Raw genomic sequence first — 24,981 nt, forward strand, 5'->3', positions numbered from 1 at the left:
CCTGGGAAGCCCTCCTGACCTTCAGACCTGCCTCGGCCCACAGCTGGCCCCGTGCCCGTGACAGTCACTTCCTGTATTTACCTTGCAGGGCGCCAAGGGCCCAGCCAGGGTGGTGGCCGCACACCTGACCCAGAAGCCATGCAGGAGGGAAGAAGGTGCCACCGGAGGTGAAGGCTGGGAATAGCTGGAAGGGCCCCTTGGTGCAAGGTAATACTGATCGTCCCACCAAAAAGGGCTGCAGGCACGCTGGCTCCCTGCCCTGGCGTGGACCAGGCACTTGAATCTGAGATACAGGAAGACTTTGGGATCCTCTCTGACATTCTGTTCTCTTTCTTGTTTGGCCTCAGCCTGACCACTTCCAGGCAGGAGAACTGCTGCTTTTCAAGGAATTCTGCCCAATCATAGTCATTATTAATGATCCCTGCTGACAGTTTCCTTCTGTTCAATGCTCACTGCATGACAGGCCCTGGGTCAAGTGCGTAGTGTAATCTCTGTGTAATCCTTGTGTTGTCACAGTGAGCAGAGAATTATGCCCATTTTATTTTTATTTTTTAATTTTTTTTAAAGAGAGAGAGAGAGAGAGAGAGAGAGAATTTTAATGTTTATTTTTTAGTTTTCAGCAGACACAACATCTTTGTTTGTATGTGGTGCTGAGGATTGAACCCGGGCCGCACGCATGCAAGGCGAGCGCGCCACTGCTTGAGCCACATCCCCAGCCGGAATGATGGCCCATTTTAAAGAAGCACAGGCTCAGAGAAGTTAATCATTTTGCCCAAAATCACACAGGTAGTATGTTGGGTGTCCAGGATTCAAACTGAAGACCTTTGGTACCAAAACCTGGGCTCTTAACCAATACCAACATTTGCCAAGTTTAATTGTTACAATGTCCATCTTTATACAAACCTCAAATGAGCCATTGTTTTAGCTATCTATTGCTGGTAATAAATTAACCCAAAGGGTAGCGGCATGAAATCACACATACTTGTAATCTGGTTTCTGTGGGTCAGGAATCTGGGCACAGATTCTCTGCTCAGGATTTCTCACAGTCTGCAATCAAAGGGGATGGTGGGGCTGAGGTCTCATCTCCAGGCCCCACTGGGAAGGATTCACTTCGAAGCCCCTGGGGTTTATTAGCAGGATTGAGTTCCCCAAGGGCTTCAGCTTCCCCTGGCTGTTGGCTGGAGGCCTTGCCTGGTGTTTGGCCACATGGGCCTTTCTACAATGGCAGCTGGCTTCTTGAGTGTGCAGAGTCCAGAAAGATGACAGTCACAGTCTCTTGTGATCTGCTCACAGAAGTGATAATCCATCACTATGGCTGCATTCTGCTTGTTAGGAGGAATTCATCAGGCACAGCCCACGTTCACAGGCAGAGATCACACAATGGCATGGAGACCAGGAGGCGGATCCCTGAGGCCATCTTAGAAAGCTGTCTACCACAGTCATCTGATCGTCACAAAATGTTGGTTTCAGTTTTGTCTCTGCAAGCCAGATCTAGGTAGTTTCTCATCCATCCATCCAACTATCCATCATCCAGGGTCTGTCCATCTGTCAGTCCATCCATCCATCCATCCTTCATTTCATCCATCCATGGGCCCATCGGTCCATCCATCCATCCATCCATCCATCCATCCATCCATCCCTTCCTTCATTCAACAAACTTTTCAGAACATACATTAGGCTCATAAGATATCAGAATAACTGAATTATTCCCTTTTCCACTTGACTGTGCTCTGCCACCAAAGGCTCCCAGTAGCAGTCTCACCTATGTGGGGCTTGGGGAGGCGTCGCTGTCTTGCAAGAGCCTCCTTCTCCTTCCTCCAGCTGCCCTCAGATTCCACATTTCTGAGACCCTAGTCCTGCTCACTCCCTTTGCTGGGCACAGCTCAGAGCTCTGTCTCTACTATTTGGCTTTCCTGATGGAGTCAGAGGCAACAGGGTGGAGTAGGAACTGATTTCACACTCCTGGGTGGGCAGGGCAGGGAGAGGCGCAGGAGTGGCTTGAGGCCTGGTCTCACTTGCCTGTGAACCCATCTTCCCACCCAGCTCCCCCAGACCTAGAGCCGAGGAAGTGAGCTCTGAGTAGAGGGTGGCATATCAGTGGGTTGGTGAGGGGTGGATGAGGGTCAGTTGGTTGGCTGGGGTCCTGAGATGCCCAGCAGGATGTCTGCAGAAACTAAAGTTGCATACTGGACACCATCTGTTTCAAACATTTACTGGGCACCTAGTACATGTGGGTACTGTGCCAGGCCCTGGGGCTGCTACAGGGAGCATTGCAAACTGCACCTAGCTTCCCTTCTCCTCCTCCACTCCCTCACCACCCCACTGCTCCTGCAGGATGATCACAACCTCATTTAAACGGGTGTCCTGGCTTCAGTCTCCCTGGTTCACTTCTGCCCTCCCCACCCATCCCACGCAGTACTCAAGTGGATCAGCCGACACAGACCTGCTCCTGTCACTTTCTTGCTCAAAAACATTTTACATAACCTCTGTTAACAGTTTCCCAAGTGCCCTTGCAGAAATGTCTGTCTGTAATCTCTCCCTCCCTCCTGCCCGTCCCTCATGCACACACAAGTGGGGTCGCAACGAGCACGTGCTCTCCTGCAGTACTGTCTTGGTAGTTTTCCAGTTCAGTACTCTTTGAAGTTCTTCCCTGTGCTTAATGGCTGGCTGCCGTTCTGCTGTAGGAATATTCTGGGATGCTACCGAGAAATCCTTTTAAGGCCTGGGTGCCCTTGACTGAAAGCTTTTAGGATGCTTTTCTGGGTGATCATTTCTCATAGACCATTAGTGGACTTAATAATCACAAACCAAAAAAAAAAAAAAAATTAAAGGGACTATGAAATTATGCTTCAGCTGGAGCTGAATATTCAAGTGTAATGAATTTAATTCATTATAAGAGAATTTTTTTTAAGATTGATGACTTCTGGGCTGGGGATGTGGCTCAAGTGGTAGCGCGCTCGCCTGGCATGCATGCGGCCCGGGTTCGATCCTCAGCACCACATACAAAGATGTTGTGTCCGCCAAATACTAAAAAATAAATATTAAAAAAAAAAAGATTGATAACTTCTCAGGTTGAGTTTGCTTTTAGGAGTGGGAAGAAGAGAAGAATCTAAATGTTTGAAGTTTTCATTGTTGTGGTTATTTAAAAAAATAAAACATCTATATAAAAGTAATGGGCCAGACCTGCTCAAGAAAAATAACTGATTAGAAGCAGAAATTCATGTCAAAACATCTACTCACTCCCTGTTCTAAACACTTCCTGTTCTAAACACTTTCCTGGATTAACTTGTTTAATCATTTCTATAGAATTATGACAAGAAGCCAGACACATAGAGGTTAAATAGCTTGTCCAAGGTCACACAAACTTTCCGGAGCAGACAGAAATGCTGGACACAAATAAATTTGTGATATAAATGCATATTTCAATTCAAAAGCAAGAAAGGGTAAATCTCCAAGTGTCACAAATAAATAGGCAATTCTGTATTGGTCCTGGTGAGCTGAGGACTTTGTCCCTATCTTGCTTATTTGTTTTAAATGAATCTTTATGGGGACAATAATCAAAGTCTCTGGACCTGGACACAGCAGGAAGCCTGAGGAGGAGTTACAGCTCAGCAGTAAAAAAAAAAAAAAAAAGCTCCAAGCCCAGGAGAAATAGCATCACCAAGAAAGTGAAGAACAAGCAGGGTCCCCACACATGAGGTCTGACTCTTAGCCTCGTGATGTCCCGAAATCACGAGATGGAAACTGAGATAGAAATATGAGATCCTGTGAACCCTTAAGACAGGTAGAGGCAACTATGGGGAGGTCTTCACGATCCAGGGCACCAGTGGGGACGACTCCCTCCTATTGAGGATAAGCTCACACACGAAAATTGTGAAACAATTATAAAACCCTTGAGGAGCCCAACCTGAAGAAGGAATCCCACAAAAATGGAAGGTTGAAAAACGAAGAAATAGAAATACTAGAAAAATGAAAAACATATGTGTCATATTATTACTTTCACGAGATTCCAAAGTATGGCAATTCAATTTCTTTTGTTCTCAGTTAGGCAATAATGAGACTGAGCAAGCGAGGCATTCACAGGAAAAGGTTGGAAACATTTGTGTGTGGAGAAGGGTTGCTAGGGCTGTAACACAACGCCACAGGCTGGAAGGGCTTAAACAACAGAAACACTTTTGTCTCACAGTCCTGGAGGTTAGAAGTCCAAGATCAAGGTGCCAGCAGATTTGGTTCTTCTGAGGTCGCTGTCAGGTGGCTGCCTTCTCTCTGTCTTCATGTGGTTTTTCTTCTCTGTGTGTATGTTTGTGTCTAATCTCATCCTTTCATAAGGACACTGGTCGTATTGATTAGGGCCCCTCCCTGTAACCTCATTTGATCTTAAAGACCCATCTCCAAGTACACTCACATTCTGAAGTACAAGGAAGAGGTCTTCAACACGGGAATTTGGGGATTACACAATTCAGCACATAACAGAACAAACACCTTTGTTTTCACTTTCAAGTCCAATTCTACCAATTACTAACTATGTGACTTTGAACTAGTTATATAACCAGTCTTTGCCTCATTTTCTCTTGATAAACAGTACCTGTTGCACAGGGTTGCTGTTGGAATTAAATAAATTCATGTATGTAAAGTTCCTAAAAACGAGTACAAAGTGCTTGAAGAGAAAAAGAAGTAAAATAGAAAAATTTAAAAATATATTGCATTAGAAATTCTTACTGGGAATAACTTTAAATTCCATGATTTGCAAGATGAATCTCAGAAAATCACCCAGAATGAAGCACCAGGGGTTAAAGAGATGGAAAATATGAAAGAAGTCTAAAAATGCCTACAGAATAAATCAAGAAAACCCAATAGGTGTTTAACAGGTTGTTGAGAAGGAGAGAATTAAAATTGGAGGAGAGGTGAGAGTCAAAGAAATATCTGGGGACTTTTCAGTCTTGAAGGACCTGAGCTCCACATTTTAAAAAGCATGCCGAGTCCTAGGCAAGGTAAAGAAGATAGTTCACCCCTGGGCAGTCCAGAACGGAGCTGCAGAGTATCCAAGATTAAGACACAAACACACCCTAAAAACCTTCAAAGAGAAAACAGATTACCTTAAAATCACAGAGATCCCAGCAAGCCAGGCCCCTTCCTCAGACTCCAGGCCCACTGTGTGCTGGGCCGGAGCTCTCCGCTGAATGCCCTGTCTCTGCTCGTAGACATCTGATTTTTCTTCCTAGCTTTGCCCAGGTCTTGTGCCCCCTCCAGAAAGTCTTCCTACCCCTGTCCCGCCTCCCCTTAATCTGCACCATTACCCTCTGCCCCACAGTACTTGGTCCCTGGCTTCACTTCTTCCTTGTGGGTTAGTTTTTTTCCCACCTAAATCATAATCACCTGGACCTCTGGGACTCTGCTGCTCCCCAGTTAGCATGGTGCTGGTTCACAGGATGTGTTTGATGATTGTTTTTTGGTAGATGTTGCGCGGGAAGACACAAGCTGGGGCCTCAAACGTCAATATTTTTGTACATTTAACCAACTTTTCCCTAGGGGGTCAAACATAAGTTAAATTTGCAAGAGGACCCAGGCCCATGGGTACCAGCTCTTCGGGCCCCTTTCTCCACTTGGTGATCTGGCTAAGGTGGAGCCTTGGGCATCCATGAGCTGCATTTCAAAGTCTGTCATTATATTACTAACAATTATTTTTAAAATAATGCCTTTTTAAACTGTGTGTGCTTGGAAGAGTACAAGGACAATAGACATCATTTGTAATCCTACCAATTAAAATTAATTATGATGTTTATTCATTCTATATTCAACAGATATTTACTAACTGCTTTGTTTGAGACACTGTGCTAAGTTTGGGGGATGTAACAATACTTATTTTGTTTGTTTTTATTTTTAACATAGACTTTTGAGTATATAATAAATTGACAAAACCCACATTTTTAGCTAATATAGCATCTTGTGTCCTACTTTTTATAATTCACATCATCTCAGCATTTTTTCTAGCATTTAAAACATGATTTCAATTACTCAGTTGTCTAATGCCCCATTTTGTGTGTACATCATAATTTCTTTAGTCCTCTACACTAAAAACACTTTAAAACAACTCATCCTTGGCCTGTCCATTAGCTGGCAGAAAAATAAGGATAAGGATGTAAAGAGCGTAGCTTCAGAGGATCCCCTGGCCGCCTGTGGGAGAGGGTCTGAGGGGGTGGTTTACTGGGGCCTTCATGGGAGCTGACCTCTGAATGGGGCCCTCCTCTCAGAACTGGCGAGAGGGCAGGGCCTGGAGCAGGAACAAGATGACCCCACAGCAGTCCTAGCCGGGGGGCAGTCAGGGGACCTCCCAGGAAAAAAGGGGTGAAGCAAGGGTGCACTTGGCCGTGAGCCAGGGAACCCTCCAGAGCTGAACGGCCAACTGAAGATACTGTGGAAGGACTTTGTCCAGCTGTAGGAAGGAAAGGCCTCCCGTATCTTCTGGTTTAAGACTAAGACAGAAAGTGTGCTTTGAACTGAACTTGACCACCTTTTGATTTTTCCAGCTTCTGTAGCCTCACATGCATTGAGTACAATGGTCTGGGGGGAGGTGTCCCCAGAGCCTTGGACATGGCTACAGTGGATACAGAAGAAAGGAGTTTGTCAGTGGGGGCTAACCTCTAATGGGTCTCTGTCAGCCTATGTGGCTGACAGACTCAGATGGGTCATCTCGTGTAATCCTCACGTTGGCCCCACCTGGGAAGGTGACATTCATTTACTCACTAATGAGCATTTATCAGCCACCCATGATGAATCAGAAACTTCTAGATACAGCTTGCAGAGCAAACAAGGCCACCAAGTTCTCTGATCTCTATAGCTGTCAAACTTTAAATAACAGAGAGAGACTCTGAAGAATAATGAGGTGTATTTGGGATTGGCATTGCAAATGGGAATCTGTGTGGGCATATTCAGAGGGGCAGGGGTAAAGGGAGACTTCAAAGGCAAAATGAGGAGAATTATGTAAATCACACTGAAACATGATCCTCGACCACAGGATCAATGACAAAGGTGGCATCTGTCCAGTCTGGACAGGAGGTTTTTTTCTGTGTAAGGTACAGTAGCCTCTGTGCAAGGCTGGCTTCTGGCGGTCTGGGGCATATGTCCTATGCACTTCTTTAATCCTGCACTTTTGCAGGCCTGAGGAAGTCCATTCCCACGGTGCCCATGTGTTGCTCAATGCATCCATTTTTAGGAGGTGAACTTGACTCAGACTGCCTGGCTCACCCTCTGATTCAGGCATGACAGAATTGTGATTCAGGCAGACTTCTTCCCAGCTCAGGAGAGGCAGCATCCTGATTGGGCCAGGGCTGGGCCTGCAGGGCTGACCTGGTCCCTGGCGCGTGCTTGGTCAAATGAGTGGGAGGCCGACGTGAGGACTCCCTAGGTGTATATAAGCATGGACCCACAGAGGGGCCTGAGACTGGCGGTGAGGCCAGGGGAATGCAGGAGCCATGAGGGCCTTTTAGCCCCTGCCCCTGCTCACACATCCTGACTTCACAACCAGCCCCTGGATCTGCTTGGACACCCTCCCTGAGGTAGGCTTATCTCTGAATTGACCCACATGTTCCTTTGTTGACATAAACTAAGCTCTTCCTATGAGGTAATTTCGACCTGGGGGTGTGACATTTGGGAAACACCGATGATGGCAGTGTCAAAGAGCATGCCAGCTTGGGGCACCTCAACAGGCCATTGGTGGAGTTCCCCACTGTTCTGGCATGTTCCGAGGATACGAAGAGTGGGGAAAGTCTGGGGAGGACTCAGTCAGAACCTCAGGAAAACCTCCAGTTCTGCTCTCGAGCGAGTGCTGGTCCCATCTTCCAAAGGCTGCCCGTGGGAATCCAGAGCGCGTCCCCGCTGAGGTGTGAACTCCCTGGGAAGCGGGTTTTTCTTGGGGAACGAAGCTCACTGTTGGGGGCTGGTGGCCCAGCAGGGCAGGTCTGCTGGTGCTGTTAGGGGCCTGACATAGCAGCTGCTCCCCAGAGGGACGGCACTGTTCCCTGCCAGGAGCCAGCAGGCATGTCCCACCTGGAACTAGACTCGAGAACCAAGGCTGTTCCTCTGGGAAAGGCAGCAAAGTGCACCTTCCTCGTTCCCCATAATTAGTGGCTTTTCTCTGCTCCTGTGGGAGCCCTGAGGGCAGCGACAGGGCTTGGCTGTTGTCTGTTTCCCTGCACACAGAAGGTGCTCATTACTGATTTGTGAGTTGTCCAGCATTCCCTGAAGTTGGCAAGTGCATGCTGGAAACGAGGCCTCTGGTTTCCAAGGTGCCTGCCAAGCTGGGCTCCCACCAGGGGAAGAAGAGGAGCCACACAGGGACCCTCCACTGTGTGTCTTCTGGAAGGAACCTCACAGAACATTCAGACCTTAAAGTCCCAGCAGCTGCGGGTCTTGAGGCAGGAGGGCCCAGCGGTTGGGAGCGTGGGTTGTGGAATCTGGCAGATCCAGGCTTAGACCCACGTCTCCACCACCCCAGGGTGTGAGCTTCTGGAGAAGCTATCTCCCGCCTCCCTGACCCAGTTCTGGGTTTCCCCACATCTGGGTCGGGAGGGCTGATGCCTGCCTTTCGGGCATGTGGGAGAAGTGAACTTTCTGGGGTAGGATGTGGGGCTCTGGGAGTGGCACCTACAGGAGCAGCTGCTGGTGGCCTTAGCGAGACCTTATGAAATTGCTGTTATGCCACAATTTTTGACCCACGAAATGGCAATTTATCGGAGCTCCACCTGATAGGGTCGTCTCCCTAATTGCCTGGCTACGGACACTGAGCCTGGCTTGGACTCCACGAGGCATCTGGTTCGGGCTCCTCCCCAGCCCCATCCAGGCTCACCCTGTGGGGGTGTGAGATGCCTCTGCAGCTGCCCTGCCCAGTTCCCTTCTAGTCATTTGGGGAGAAGGAAACCGGGAGCCAGTGTCAGTGTTCCAAGCTTTGATACTGACTCAGTTCTGTTCCTACTGCATCAACCTCAGTGTCTGCCAAGGTTGGGAGGCATGGCAGGGTCGAAGCACTCCAGCTATCTGCAAGGGGTGTTGGAGCCTCCTGGAAACTCACCCAGGGGCAGGAAACGGCAGTTCTCTGGGAGGAAATGCCACACAAGGTCAGCAGTGTCTTTGGGCTTCATTTGGCCACTTAAGGGCTGATAAAGCTTGGGTTCCTCATCCATAAAATGGGCTTATAAAGACATCTACTTCACAGGGGTGTCATGAGGATTAAATGAATAAATATTTGTCAATCACGAGTAACAAAATTCGTAAATACTGTTTGCACGAATTTTGAGAAAATATTAGGAGTACCAAAGGAGCACCCAACACTTTGGAAGGACCATCTGAGTGTTTGGCATTAGTACTTGATTTGAGGTGGGTATTGTCAGGGAGGTGGGAGTTTGGGCCAGCCACAGAGTAGCTGCAGGGATAGGAATGAGCCCTCCTACTGACTCTGAGGTCCCTCTCCCCTGCCTTCCTTGGGCCTTCCCTTTTCTCTAAATACATAAGGGACAAACGCTTAGAGAAAGTGGTGGCTTGTGTAGGGGCTGGAGCCTGCAGGTGTCCACAGCCCTCCATACAAGGCCTTGCTCAGAGCCTCACGGGTTGTACAGAGGCAGGGCATTTGTGGGTCAAGTGAAGCAATCCCCGTTGAGTGCTCAGGTGGGTCCAGGCTCTCCAGACACCATCTAGGTATTTGGCAACAATAGGAACCTTCCCAGCCCCACAGAATGCAAATTCCACCAGGCTGTGTTATTCACGCCCAGATTCCCAGAAGAGATGCTGGGCACAGGTGGGAACACAAAGAATACTTGCCACAAGAATGAGTCAAACTGTAGCCTCTGAGGAGGTTGGAGACAAAAGGAGGAATCTGGAAAAATCACACTGTGAAAACCAATTCTCAGCTCCTAAATTACCCTCCAAATCCTATTGATTCTGCTGTCCCCGACTCTAGGAGAGGGACTCCCCTGAATCACCACTGTCTCTGCTTCCTCCAGGATTTTATTGCTCTCACCTGGAAAATTGCAACGTGCTCACTTCCCACATCTTTCCCCTTGAAAACAAGAGAGACCTCCTACAAACTAATCACATTGGATCCCTCCCTTGCCAAAAACCTTCCCATTTCCTCCAGGCTAAGAGCAAATCCTATGGCCAGTGAGCCCAAGCAAAAATGCTCAGAATCCTTACTCACCAGGGAAGCAAATCAAGATCACAGCAAGATACGTGGGCACATCCACTAGGAGAGCTGGAATCAGAATGACAGAGTGACCGAGTGCTGATGGGAATGTGGAGAAATCCAAGCCCCTGGTCTGCCAGGGAGATTTTAAATGGGACAGCTGCTGTGGAAGATTCTGGTGGTTCTCAAAAAGTCAAACACAGAACTACCATGTGACCACACAATTCCACTCCTAGGCACACACTCAAGAGAATGGAGAACATGGGTCCACATCAGACCTTGGGCACAAAAAAATGTCTTTTGGGCATGAATGTCCGTAGCAGCATTGGTCACAATAGCCCCAAACTGGAAACAACCCAAATGTCCATCAAATGATGGATATAAATTGCGGTTGTTTTAGTCCATTTGTGCTACTATAACAAATATCACGGACTTAGTAATTTATGAACAATAGGGTTTTTTTTTCTCATAGTTCTGGAGGCTGGGAAGTCCAAGAACAAGGTGATGGCAGGTTCAGTGCCTGGTGAGGGCTGCTTGCTGCCTCCAAGATGGTGCCCTGTTGCTGCCTACTCCGGGAGAGACAAATACTGGCAGAGGGAAGGCAAGAGCCATAATCATCAGAGCCATAATCCCATCAATGGGTGCTAGCCCATCTCCTAAAGCCCCACTTCCTAGTACAGTTGCCTTGGGGTTCAGTTCCAACACGAATTTTTGGAAAGACACAAACATTTAAAGCAGAGCAGTGGTCTATTCACATAATGGGATAGTGTCCAGCCATAAAAAGAAATAAAGTATGTGCTTTGTGCTACAACATGAATGAACCTCGGAAACATCATCATAAGTGAAAGAAGCCACACTCAAAGACCACATATGATTGCATTTCAAATTGAGAGAGAGAGAGAGAGAGAGAGAGAGAGAGAGAGAGAGAGAGAGAGAAATTACATTACTGGGTAATAGAGAGTGCTCATGGGGTGATGAAAATATTCTGGAATTAGATAGTGTTTACTTGAGTTCTTGTGTCCAGAGTTGTAGAAAGGGAGAGTGGGCCTGGAAAGAATAGGGGTGCAGGCAAAGCTTTATGAAGGACTTCTGCTTGGCCAGAGGGAGCCAGCACCTGGGGACAAAGACCGCAGGTTGGCTTGTTGTAAGGACAGACAAGGCAAGGCACCGAAGATAGCAGGAAAAGTTTTATTTGGCTGCAGCCAGGTTCAGAGGGCACAGCTTTTGCTGTAATCCAGGGAGTTTCAGAGTTTTATACCCAGCGTGTAAGGGGAGGGGCTCAGAAGTCCACAGTCTGCAGAAGTTCACATAAAAGCAGCTTTTTCTTTCACTGTTCTGGGCAAGTTAACCCTTCAAGGACAGCGCCTGAGAAGGGGAGAGCTGCTTCTCCCCTCTCTTTCCTCCCCTGCCAGCTGTTACCATGGAGCCTAATTGGTAACTTCTCTTAGCTTAGAAATGTAGACATCTCTGTGGAGCCCAGCTCAAGGCCAGAGGCCTTGTTTGCACATTTCTACAAACTACTATACTGGATACATGTTTGTGAAAAACTAGGGGGTGTCCAGCACCTGCAGTGCTGGTATCTTCCCGGCCAGTGGCCAAGTAAAACAGGGCAACACAAAAATAGGAAGTTTATCTACATTGAACACTTTTGTAGAGTCTCTTTTGCTGACAGTCCTAAAATCAGCCATGGGGAAGATTTCTGGAGAAGCCCAGTCAAGACTTTTCTGTGGAGAAAGAGGGTGCCACTATGGGCTCAGGTGAAGGATAAGGGGAACAGCTTTTCTGGACCTGCAGGGTAGGCAGGAGCTTGGTCTCTTGACATGGTCAGATGTGGAGTGGACTCCAGTCATGCCACGTGCTTCAGCCTGTGACATGTGTCTCATCACTGTCTTAGGTGGGGGCTGTGGGTTTTACTATGTTAACAAGGTGAACCTAACTGTGGGTTACTTTGGTGGCCACTCTAGGCCTGAATTTGCCCCTCGCCACCTGGAGTTGCCCTTATCATCTGGAACGTCTCTGATATTATTTTCAGAATTGCAGACCCCATGGCCTGGCTGGAGCTGGCATTTCTACTGACCACAGTCTCCGGAGGCTGAGCTGACCCCCAGCCTCCATCCTGGCGTGTTGCCTCACTCTCACAGTCTGGAAGACGGGGCACTTTTGCTCCTGATCTCCTTGTGCTGCTGTTCACTCCACAAGACCCAGAGGTGGCCTGGCCGCCCTTTGTCCTAGGGGCCTGTTTCTCAAGGGGGCCCCTAACTGCCAGTGGCACATCTTATGAAAATTCTGACACACCACCGAATCATACTCTTAAAAGCTGAATTATATGTGATAAGAAATTATGCATCAACTGTAAAAATTGGGAATGGTCCACTCGGCTAGTGGAGCAGCCAGAGTTCCCCTTCCTCTCCCTGCCCTCTCTTTTCTCTAAGCCATGGCCCACCAGCTGTTGTCACACTCACCTTGCAGAGCGCCCCCTCCCCTCGCCTTAGTGCAGCCCTGCTCCTGCCCGGCAGTCTCCTCTGCTCACCTTCCCTGCCCTCTCCGGGCTCCTCCGCCATGCTCGCCCCTGTGCAGCTCCCTGGTGAATGTCCTCAGCTAACCTCCCAGGTTGCCAGCTCACGTAGAGAAAGTTTGGGCCCTGGGGATATTTCTAATATAAACATTTTCATCAGATTATACCAACACTGTTGAATTTTCATCAGGGACGTGCTTGCCAGAGCGAACGGCTTGTCGCTGGAATAAGCCCTTGATCAGTTTTCTAAGAGAGCACAGCTGAGCTGCTCCTGCCTCCTGCATGTTTTCTAAACTTTTAATCATATTCGATCCTTTCCTGTCTGTACTTTATAATGGTTATAACCGGTCCTGTTTTCTTGGATCAGAGCCTGCAGGTCTAGTCTTGTCACGAAGACTCAGTCCCTGCAGCCCTGTCGGGCAGTAGGCCTTTCTTTTCTGGTGTAGCTTGGGTACCTTTGAGTTTTATATCATCACATTGTCTAAATGATAACGTTCACTATGACTTGGATAATAGACTGATAGACACTTATTTATCAAAAAATTAAATTTTAAGTAAATAATACACGTACAGGGTGGAAAAAGGTATAAAGAGAAAGCCTGTGGTGCCCCTCCTGCTGACCCGCTCTCTCATGTCTGCCCCCAGCGGCCATGTCGTGGGCAGGGCTCCCCAGGAGGCTGATGGCTCTGCGTGGGATTCTGTCAGGAGGTCTATCAGGAAGGGCCCTGGGCAGAGGGAGAAGCTCGGCTGAGACACAATCTCCGGGAAAGCTCAGCTGACCCCAAGGGGCTCAGCAACCTTGCTGTCCCCAGTTGGGACAGGGTCCACCTGGCCCTTCTGTTTTGGGTCTGTTGGTGACCGCACACAGCCCTTCCTGGAGATGACTTTTGGAGTAGCTTCTTCGTGTTGAGGGCAACAGCCCAGCTGGGAATTAATGCCCCTGAAGGAGACACCAATGTCACCAAGTTATCTCCTAACCCCCCCCCCACCCTTTTTAGCTGAATACTTATTATTATTGTGGTTGTCATACCTCTGGGGGCTCCTCCAAGCCAGTTAGCAGTCAGAACCCCCTTTCTCTGGCATGCCCCCCATGGCTCTGCCTGCCTGGGGGCGGGGCCCACACTGGGGGTGGGATGGTGGGTGTGCTGGGCCTTAGCCCCAGGCAGCTGAGGAGCAGAGCCTGAGAATTCAGGCTTTTTCTTCTTTCTTTTTTCTAAAGCAACTTTCTAGGGCTCTGGAGTTATAAAAAGCTCCCATGTGTCATTTCCTGGCAGTTGGACAGCCGTAGAATGCCACTCTGCGAGTGCCAACTGCCCCTACCCCATCCAAGGTTTTACATCTGATTAATGTGTTGGTTCTGACAAACGCTGCTGAAGGTCGTCATAAATAATAAATAATTTTGTAAGGCGATTGCTTAATTAAAAAATTTTAAAAAACCTTTATTTTATTTATTTGTATGTGGTGCTGAGGATGGAACCCAGTGCCTCACACATATGAGAAGAGTACTCTACCGCTGAGCCAAACCCCAGCCCCATTTTACAGCAAACACCTAATACAAAGTACACTTTCCAAATGTTCCCCACGATGTCTCTGGAGGGCGCGCGGCCAGCTCCAGAGAGGTAAGTGCAGAAGTGCAGAAGGAACCCCCTGGGGAGAGGACGGGCCACCTGGACAGGGGTCTGCTCACCTGTAGGTTGAGCGCCCCCTGTCTTGGTGGATGGTTTTGGCCCCTGACACAGATGTGACTGCAGGAGACACATCTTCCCTTTCTGCCTGTCCTCCTAGCCCCAAGGAGACCTGCCCTGTCCTGCAGAGGGAGAGATTGTTCCAGTCGGGAGACCATGCCTACAGAATCCCCGCCCTGCTCTACCTGCCCCAGCAGAAGACACTGCTGGCCTTTGCAGAAAAGCGAATGAGCAAGAAGGACGAGCACGCGGAGCTGATCGCCTTGCGCAGAGGAGACTATGACGCGTCTGCCCACCAGGTTCAGGTAAGGCAGCCGTGGCTACAGACACTCCCCTGGGATTGCTCCCCACACACCCCTTTGCTGGTGAGTACAGAGGGACCCAGGCCTGGATCTCATACAACGAGGGTCATTCCATCCTTCCATGGCTAAGGGAAGGGCACAGAGAGAGCAGACACCTTGAAGCCCAGGAGGGAGCAAGGAAACCGTTCAGTGGTGGGGCGCCCCAGGCAATCCCAGTGGTCACACTCGCCTGGGTTCACCAAGACACCAGGTCCTGCTGGCCTGGCCATCTGCTTTAGTGCATGAATTTCCCAACACCCTTGAGACCCCAGGGAGGAGCAGTTCATTACCATGAAACTGGCATCTTTGAGTGCAATTAACTTGAGGAGCTAGGTGTGGGGTGATTGCTGCGTCCTAAAGTTCCAAATTGTAATCTTGATAAAGACACCCAAGGCTGGCTTACTATATTTGAAGGGTTTAATATTATTATAATTACTTTGTGGTCATTACCAAATAGTAGCTATTCAAAGCATGATTTTTTTTAAATTTTGATTTTGATTGACACATAATGATTGTACATGTTCATGGGACTCAAAGCAGACAGACCTGGGTTCAAGTCCTGGTTCCATTTCTTACCAGAGGGATGGCCTTGGGCAACTCGGCCTTATATGAGCCTCTCATTCTCCAGGTGTGAGATGGAGCTACTAACACTTGTCCCCCAGGATTAGGAGATAGATGAGGCAGTGCATATTAGACCTTTGGCACAGCATCTGAGATTAGAATCCCTTATTGGGGGTTACTGCTAATGAGTGGGGGTGAACGGCAGAGCTGGGGCATGTACGGCAGACTTGGGCATCCAGGAAGGTCAGTGTTTAGTCCTCAATATCTTGAGGCAATGCCCTCTTAGGATGCATTAATAGAGTATCATGCATAGAAGATAGGAGGAGGGCAACAGGTTCTATCTGGCACTGGTCCGATTATTGAGGCCCCCACTAAGTCTGACGTTCAAGCTAGACTGGGCTGGTAAACAGGAGCAACCGGGGAGAAGGCGTCACGGCTCCTCCGGAGTCATCTTTGTATCTTGGCGTCTGGCACATCCTGCGTACTCTGTATGCTGATGGGAATGGAAGTGACAGAGCTGCTCAGTGAAAAGTGGGCACCAGGAGGGATCGGGGAGCCCCAGCCCACAGTGCTCTGAGGAGGGTCTCAACAGTGGTCCTGTCCCCATGAGACACACCGCCCCACCCACCCCTGAGAGTGTGGCTCCTGATTCGGTCACCTGCTTCAGTACTGTGCTTCCCTTTCCTCCCCTCCCCCCACGTCCAGTGGCACGCTCAGGAGGTGGTGACCCAAGCCCAGCTGGAGGGCCACCGGTCCATGAACCCGTGCCCGCTATACGACGAGCAGACCGGGACCCTCTTCCTCTTCTTCATCGCCATCCCAGGGCAGGTCTCCGAGCGCCACCAGCTGCAGACCGGGGTCAACATGGTGCGGCTGTGCCATGTCACCAGTGCTGACCATGGCAGGACCTGGAGCCCTGCCAGTGACATCACCAGCTCGGCCATCGGCCCCGCCCACAAGGAATGGGCCACCTTTGCAGTGGGCCCGGGGCACTGTCTGCAGCTGCACAACCAGATGCAGAGCCTGGTGGTGCCCGCTTATGCCTACCGGAAGCTTCCCCACCACCACTCGCCCTCCCCAGCCTCCTTCTGCTTCCTCAGCCACGACCATGGCCGCACGTGGCAGAGAGGGAACTTCGTGGCCCAGGACTCTGTGGAGTGCCAGGTGGCGGAGGTGAGGTCCCGGGGGCAGAGCGTGGTGTACCTCAACGCCAGGAGCTCCCTCGGGGCCCGGGTGCAGGCCCAGAGCACCAACGCGGGGCTGGATTTCCAGGGGGCCCTGGTGACCCAAAAGCTGCCCGAGCTGCCCCACGGCTGCCACGGGAGCACGGTGGCCTTCCCCAGCCCCAGCTCCCCAGACCAGTGGCTGCTCTACGTTCACCCCACTGACCCCCGGAAGAGGCGCAACCTGGGAGTGTACCTCAACACCAGGCCCCCGGAGCCTGCCGCCTGGTCGCAGCCCACCCTGCTGGCCACAGGCAGCTGCGCCTACTCCGATCTGCAGAGCATGGGGCGCGGCCCCGACGGCTCGGCCCAGTTTGGGTGTCTGTATGAGGCGGGTGACTACGAGGAAGTTGTTTTCCTCCTGTTCACCCTGAAACAGGCCTTCCCAGCCCAGGTCCAAGCCCCATGAGCCAGCCACCTGCTGGCACGCTCCCCGGCCCACACTAGGTACCCACAGCAGCGCTGATTATTTCCCATTCCTTTCAGTGTCCCCGAAGGTCATCTCTGGGTCCCTTCATTAAGTGGCAGAGAGGTCTGCTTCTTGGCTGTCTTTGCCTCCTTCGCTTTCCAGTCTTCCCATAAGGTTCTGTTTACAGCCAGAAATCAAAGGAGCCTGGCTTTCCCCAGCCCCTTGGCAGCAAGGCAAGACTGGCTGCACGGTGGCTGTCACTCTGCACGGTGGCTGCCAAGCTGCAGAGCTCAGCCTGCCTGCCTCCCCCCCACCCCGTTATTGTGATGTGCTTGATAAATGACCTACTCCAGCCCCCTTCTTCTTGGGGATGCTCATAGTGTTCCTGGGGAAAGGCTAACCTGAGGATGTGGATTAGCAGAGGTGTGTGTGCGTGTGTGTGTGTGTGTGTGTGTGTTTTCTTGTTGATGCTTCAGAGCAGACAGACTGGGAAACAGCTTTGCAGAAAGGTTAGGCAGGGTCGAGAATAATTAAGCTCACTTAAGTCACTGCGTTCCTTTCTTAGGGCTGCCACAACAAATTATCTCCAACTTGGTGGCATAAAACAACAGAAATGTGTCCTCACCGCACCTCAGGCGAGAAGCCTGAAATCAAGCTGTTTTCAGGGCCACACTCTCTCCAGAGACTGTCCCTTCCAGCTTCTGGTAGATCCTGGTAACTCTTGGTATCCCTCAGCTCGGGGCTGTATGGCTCCCATCTTGGTCTTCACATGACCTTCTCTTGCATGTTCTCCCTAGTCACTCATGAAGACGTTTGTCACTGGATAAACCAGGATCAGCTCACCTCCAAGATCCTTGATGACATCTGCAGAGACACTTTTCCCCAGTCAGGTCACGATCACAGATGCTGGGGGTAGGAGGTGGATGTAAGTTTTGGGGGCCACCACTCAACCCACTATGGTCATAAGCACTTGGTTTTGCACAGAGGACGTGGCTGAAGGCAGGACTGAGGTTCAGATGGATCAGATAGTTTGGAAGAATCGGGGTGGGGCGGGGGCTGTTAGCTGTGATCCCTGGGGCAGGGCTGTGGTTCTTGCCATAAAGCAAGAGTAGGGAGAAGGCTGCCCCTGCTTGTCTCAGGAGCGGCCACCTGAGAGGGAGCCAGCCTGGGTACAGGAGCGACACTTCTCTGACCCCCGGGAATTTCTAAGGACTGAGTCCTATGTCTTGGGAAAACTTGTCCCCTGCTCCTGCCAGAGCCCCTCTAGTGGGCGCAGTGACAACAGTCATAGGTTCTTGCAGCTGAGTGGCATCTTTGCCTGGCCCATTGTGGGGGTTGGTCCTAGGCACTGGCCACGTGTCAGGATGCTGCTTCTCCTGGTGGGGTTCCGAGAAAGCCGGCTGGAAGGATGAGGGATTGGGGCCCGGAATGGGAGGTTAGGCCCCTCCGTTCTGGGGATGGCCACCCAGTGTCTTCCAAACCACTCAGAAGAGGCTGGGGTGGAGGCTGAGGCTGAGCCTGGGGGCTTGAGCACTTGAATGGCACCTAGGTCGGCAGACCTCGAGAGGCTAAGGTGGGCAACCCTATAGTGTATTATCCAGCAGGGACGCTTGTGAGAGTCCAGTTACGCTTGGTAACAGGCACTAACCAGGACTGTCCCTGGTAAGCGGGGGGTTCAAGTCGAAGACCCCCCCCCTCCCCGAGGACTGTGCCAGAGGCGGCACCATTTACTTCCCTGGCAAAGCTCCTCATCTGTTTAGGCAGATGAGGCAGGAACGGGAGGGGTGCCTGGCCACTGTCAGGCCCACTGTCCCTCTCCTGAACTCCAGGCTGTCTCTGGGTCAGCGGCTCCCTGCTCCAGGCTGGTTAGCATCCCCTTGGAGCTTTTCAGCAGTGCTGCTGCCCGTGCCCCACCCGGAGCAACCAGTTCAGAATCTCTGTAGTGTCCCAGGCAGGTGAAGGTCCCTAAGTTATTCTAAAGAACAGAAGGATCCAAACCTACGTGGGCTGGGGATGTGGCTCAAGCGGTGGCGCTCGCCTGGCATGCGTGCGGCCCGGGTTCGATCCTTAGCACCACATACAAACAAAGATATTGTGTCCACCAAAAAACTAAAAAATAAATATTAAAAAGTTCTCTCTCTCTCTCTTAAAAAAAAAAACACTTACGGGCACTGGAGATCTCTAGAGTTCCTTCTGGTTCTGAGTATATACGAATGGCAAATTCTTCTTAGCCAAATTAAAAAGAAAAAAAAAAGCAATGACTGATTTGATTAAAGCTGAATTGATCAGCCTCCCAAAAAACTCCATTAAGAGTGTGCAAAGAGTGCATCCAACCTGGAAAGCAGTGTAGAGATTCCTCAGAAAACTGGGAACGGAACCAGCATTTGACCCAGCTCTCCCACTCCTCGGTCTATACCCAAAGGACTTAAAAATCAGCATACTACAGGGACACAGCCACATCAATGTTTACAGTAACACAATTCACAATAGCTAAACTTGGAAGCAACCTAGATACCAGTCAATAGATGAATGGATAAAGAAACTGTGGTACATATACACACAATGGAATATTACTCAGCAATAAAACAGAATAAAATTATGGCATTTTCAGGTAAATGGATGGAGCTGGAGAATATCATGCTAAGCAAAGTAAGCCAATCCCCAAAACACAAAGGCTGAATGTTTTCTCTGATAAGTGGATGCTGATCCATAATGGGGGTGGGCATTCTACAACAGCATTCTGCTGTTACGTATAACTGACTAGAACAAATAAAAAAATTTTAAACTAAAAAAAATTTTTTAAACATTACAAAGAGCTGGGCATGGTAGGACACCACTGTAATCCCAGTGACTCAGGAGACTGAGGCAGGAAGACCACAAGTTGGAGGCCAGCCTCAGCAACTTAGCAAGGCCCTCAGCAATTTAGTGAGACCCTGTCTCAAAATAAAAAATAAAAAGGGCTGGAGTAGGGCTGGGGATACAGCTTAGTTGGTAGAGAGCTTGTCTTGCATGCACAAGGCCCTGGGTTCAATCCCCAGCACCACAAAAAAGAAACAAGGCTGGAGTAAAGCTACTATTTTATTAGGTATTATTATTAGAAAGCCATTATTTGTATCACACATATCTGACAAAGGGCTTGTATCCAGAGTATATAAAGAGACCCCACAAATCAATAAGAAAACCAATCCAATAGCAATGGGCAAAAGATGTGAATAGGCACCACACAAAAGAAGATCTTCTCAAGGCTGCTAAACATGCGGGAATGTGTTCAACACTCTTAGTCATCAGGGAGATGCAGACCCAAACCATGAGACGCTTATCCCCTGGGATGATAAAATTTAAAGGAGTGGCAATAGTGAGTATGGGCAAGGATATGGTGCCATTGGAACCCCACACATTTCCAGAGTAAGATTTGCTGGTACAATCACTTTGGACAGCTATATTTGGTAGGATTCCCCTATGACATGGCAATTCCACTCTGAAGCACGTATCTAGGAGAAACGAGTGCATACAGCTGCCAAAGACATGGAGATGTGGCTCTGTAGCCACCTCGTTTACAAGGAAACATTCACCCTGGAAACAACCCAAATGTCAGTGAAAAATAGGATGGGAACGTAGCTTAAGAGGTGTTTGTACATTTGGAATATTATACAATCAAGAACAAACTACTGCTATACTCAATTGCATGAATGATTATAAGTCATCATGTTGAGAGAAAGAAGCTGGCATAGCACACATTTCACAACAGAGTATGTACTTAGCCAAGTGTGGTGCACATGCCTGTAATCCCAGCATCTTGGGAGGCTGAGGAAGGAGGATTGCAAGTTCAAAGCCAGCCTCAGCAACTTAGCAAGGCCCTAAGCAACTTGGCGAGACCCTGTCTCTAAATAAAATATAAAAAAGGGCTGGAGATGTGGCTCAGTGGTTAAGTGCCCCTGGGTTCAATTTCCAGAACCAAAAAAAAAAAGAGTATATACTTTATGAAAGAGTATATACTAGATTTTCTATTTATATGAAGTTCAAAAACAGGTAAAACTATGGTACGTAAATCAGAATAGTGGCCACTTCTGGTGGGAGGAGCCATTGACTAGGAGAGTGCGAGGGGGAGACTTTCAGGTTCTGGAAAAGTCCTTTTGTTGGATCTGGGGCTGGTTATGGGGGCAACTCCAAACACAAAATCCCATGAGCTATACACTTGAGATCCATGTACCCTACTTACTATATGCATGTTATGCCTCATTAGAAAATAAAAGTTGGACTGAATCTTTTACTTACTAGTTTAAGTTCAACAGCAATGTATCAGGTTTTAAAACTTTGGAATGGAATTTTTGAATAAACTTTTTATTTTGGAAGACTTTTAGATTTTATAGAAAAGTTGCAAATCCAGAACAGAGTGTTCTCAAGATACCCAGTTTCCCCTGTGTTAGCATCTTACATAACTGTGGCACATTTGTCAAAACGGAGAGGTTAATGTTGATATGTGACTAGTGACTAAACTTTAGTCTGTTCAGACTTCACCAGGTTTTCAGGTTGATGCACAGGTCCAACAGGCCTTCCCTCCCCTACCTTTCCCACTTTCTAGGCTAATAAATGAATAAGCAAACGCAAAAACTGTGCTTCAAGCATGCATTGCTGGTGTGCAAATGTCAGAGGTAATTCTGGAGCTCAAGACGGTGCCCCCCAAATCAATTACCCCAGAGCTCCAGGCTTTTAACATGTTGTGGGGTGGGATGCAGGACTGGCCAATTCTGAGTCCAGCCACTTCTTGGGACATGCATGAGCCAGCATGGGTCAGACCCCAGCTGGAGACTAGGGAACCAGCCCTGGTCAACATCCCAGCTGGTGGATGGTCAAGCAGAACAGAACACAGCAGGGTTCAGGGAAGCCAGCCCACTCCCTCTGCTCAGGCCAGTGAGAGCTGAGCTCCAGGTGTGGACCCCTGTGGTCCTGATTCTCGCAGACATTTGACTGAGGGCTCCTACAGCCGGCCTCCCCTCTACGCAGCTACCCCTGTGCAGGCTGGGGTGCAGCCACTGAGGAAGGGATCCAGAAGCTGGGGAGGGGACCTGGCAGCTAGCATATCTGCCCCTGGAGAGGAGGGCCAAAGCCCTGAGGAGGCCCATTCCTAAGGATGTCCCCTCCTGATCCCTAGAAGCTGTGAAGGTTGCCTCACATGGCGAACATCGTAGAGGAGGCGACATTAACCTTGGGATGGACGATTATCCTGGATGTGATCATGTGGATCAAGTGTCCTTATGAGAAGGAGAAGAGACTAGAGGAAGAGGTCATGTGACCCCAAAGCCACATGCTGAGTTGTGCAGCTGAGCTGGGGGAAAGGCAAAGGGTTCTGCTCCAGCCTGGGCGGGAAGTCGGCTGCTCACACCACTGCAGCCCGGGGAACGGACTGTGGATTCTGCCCTTCAGAACTCTAAGAGAAGAGCTGTGTGTTGTGTTAAGCTGCCCAGTTCATCAGGCGTGTGAAGACGGTGGTACACAAGCCAACGAGAAGTCAGCCTGACAGTGGAAACAGCCTGACATTTGTCAAGGCAGAAAATGAAAAGTCTATCAGAGTCATCTTTTGGCGGGGACCCACCGCAGCCGCGACAGAGTCTGCGTCCTCCCCTGAGAATTCTGACCAGGCCAAAGCCAAGCACACGTGTGTGCACATGTGCAGACACACATGCACACACACGCATGCCAACACATACCCCTTAATGCACATGGATGTGTAGAGTCTCTGCTCCGGGCCTCTCCTCTCAGGGACCAGCTCTTCATGTTGATTCTTCTTAAAGGAACCTCCTGGCTGGGGACACTCATGCCAGCCCCCTCCCCTGTGTCCTGGAAGCCCAGTGGTGCTGATAAGGAGGCTCTGACCCTCTCACAGCCGCTGAGACTAACCCATCAGCATGCTGGCCACAAAGACTAATCAAAACCTGTGGGTCCTTAGATTAAGGTAAGAAATCTTAGCCCTTTAGAGATGAACGTGAGCTTAAAGTGAATAAAGTCTGACCTATTCGATTGGCAGGTGGGTGAAAGGGGGTCCCATTGGGTCCAGTGACTTCCTTCAGCTCACAAAGGTAGCGAGTCTGGGCCAGGAGACCAACTGCGTTTTCTGATCCCAGATCCACACTCCCACATCTGCTCCGTTATCCCTGTCTGAACATCCATGAAGTCCAAGGGGTCTCTGGGTCTGGCATGTGGAGTCCTGCTTGGCCTGTCTCTATAGCTGTGCCCAGAGTCACTGGACACCATATCACTGTCCCCACCCTACCCTCATGTCCTCACCAGAGGAGTGGAGAGGTGTCAGCGCAGGCTGACAGCCCTGGTTTGCAGAATTGCCAGAGTATAAGAGCTGAGAAGCAGATTCACCCTCCCTTGTCGACAGCCTGAGAAGGCAGCAACTCCCAGGAGCCAAGCAGAGCTGGTGAGCTCAGAGGCCCAATGCTGCATCGTGAGGACTCAGTGCCGGGACCATACTGCCATCCGCGTCTCATCCCCAGCAAGTGGAGAGGAAAGGAAGGCGTCCAGGATTTAAATGTGCAGCTCAAGGAGAGGTGAGAAAGCTGACTGTACTTTTGGCAAGGTACCACTTCTTCAAATTCCGTTTTTGTACTGCTTTTAGAAAATGTTTCAAAGTAATAGATGCCAAACATTTAGAGATGCAAAGAATCAGGGAAAAAAAATCACCCAGAATCCCACTAACCACATTTTCTTCTGGTGTAGGGAATTTTCCTTTTTCTCCTGAACTAAGACCATGCTCCAAAATTGAGGTCCCAGCCCCCCAGATCTGACCTTTCATGGTGAGCACTTCCTCCCAGTTACTTGCCACCGAAAGGTAATATGTCAGAGACACGCCGTGGGTTACTTCCTGCTCCTTTGATATTGGGGGCTGAAGTCACCACCACTTGTTTTCTGTTATAAATAACACTGAGAGGAACATCTTTGTGAGTAATTCTTGGTCTGTATTTGGGATTATTTCTGTAAATCAAATCTTTTAAAAGGTACTATGGAGTCAAAGACAAAACATTTGAAATCTCTCAAAAGGTGTTGTTTGCAAATACAGAGCACAACCTCACTTCTGAGTTAAAGTACCTGGAAGTGGCTTTCCTCTTTTATACTTTTAAACACCTGAGTTCCTGGAGATATGAAGTCATGCATTTGCTCTTTAATTCATAAATCATGGCTCCTGATTTCTCCCAGATGTGGTTTTATAATATGGAGAAAAGACCAGAAGTGAACAAATACAGATAGTTCTAGAATCATGGTCAGAAGGGCCCTGGGTGTTACCTAGCCTAACTTTGTCCATTAGAACACAGAGGCCTGAGGAGGCTGGGTCACCCTTGCTCAAAGTCACTTTTGTCCTGGCCTGGGCTGTGTCAGGCCCTTCAGACCCCTCCCCATATCCACCCTGGACCAGAAGCTCAAGGGTCCCAGCCCCTGACACGGCCTCTCTCTTTCCTTTCCCTCACCTGACGGTCAGGCCATCAAGTCCTCCCCAGTGCCCAAGAAGGCTGGGGTCAGGAGGAGCCCAGGAAGATGTTGTCATCTGAGCCATGTTACATACCATGTGGAGCATTTCCCTTCTTTCTTGAACTTTTAGGAACATTCCAAGTGTCGTTTTATAATACCAAGGCCTCTTGGTTTTCTGTGAGGACCTAAACGCCAATGTGTTAAGGACCTGGGAATTTTTCTCCATCGGTCCAGCTGAGGATGTCCTGCACTGTGCTGAGGGGAAGAAGCCAAGCGGCTGCCCGGGCACCAGGCCTGATTCTAGGGCCTCTACAAGTGCTCCCACTTGATCCTCTTAAGCTGAATGAGACCAATCACTATGCTCACCCCCATTTCACAGAGCAGGGCACTGAGACAGAGAAAGATCAAGCCTGTTGCCCACCATTGCATAAGGAAGAGAGCTCTGGGAGGTCAGGCTTGGGTGTCCACTCTTTCCTTACTTGGCCAGGGAGGAGAGTGACAAGTGGTGACTGGGGGAGGAATTAGACCCTGGGCAGCTGTCAGGATGCAGTTGGAAAGTCCACCAAGGAGTCCCAGGAGGGCAGCGCTGCCCACTGCACCTCT

The 24,981-nt window shown here is 49.5% G+C and overlaps 1 protein-coding gene across 4 annotated transcripts; it reads left to right on the top strand.

Moving 5' to 3' along the window:
• Nucleotides 1-81: 81 nt before the first annotated feature.
• On the top strand, nt 82-20,670 carry Neu2 (neuraminidase 2). 4 transcript variants are annotated; one of them, XM_046439959.2, is made up of 4 exons: nt 82-207; nt 14,159-14,308; nt 14,475-14,679; nt 15,982-20,670. In XM_046439959.2, the coding sequence occupies exons 2-4, from the start codon at nt 14,262-14,264 to the stop codon at nt 16,906-16,908; spliced, it is 1,179 nt and encodes a 392-aa protein (XP_046295915.1). In that variant the 5' UTR covers nt 82-207; nt 14,159-14,261; the 3' UTR covers nt 16,909-20,670. The 4 variants fall into 4 exon arrangements, with proteins under 4 accessions (XP_046295915.1, XP_046295916.1, XP_058433419.1 ...); XM_058577436.1 differs by lacking the exon at nt 82-207 and adding an exon at nt 3,267-7,556; XM_046439960.2 differs by lacking the exon at nt 14,159-14,308 and having other exon boundaries at nt 88-207.
• Nucleotides 20,671-24,981: the final 4,311 nt, after the last annotated feature.

Source organism: Marmota monax, unplaced genomic scaffold (genome assembly GCF_021218885.2).
Source record: "Marmota monax isolate L192 unplaced genomic scaffold, Marmota_monax_Labrador192_F-V1.1 WCK01_AAM20220418_F8-fsc00041, whole genome shotgun sequence".
NCBI lineage: Eukaryota > Metazoa > Chordata > Mammalia > Rodentia > Sciuridae > Marmota > Marmota monax.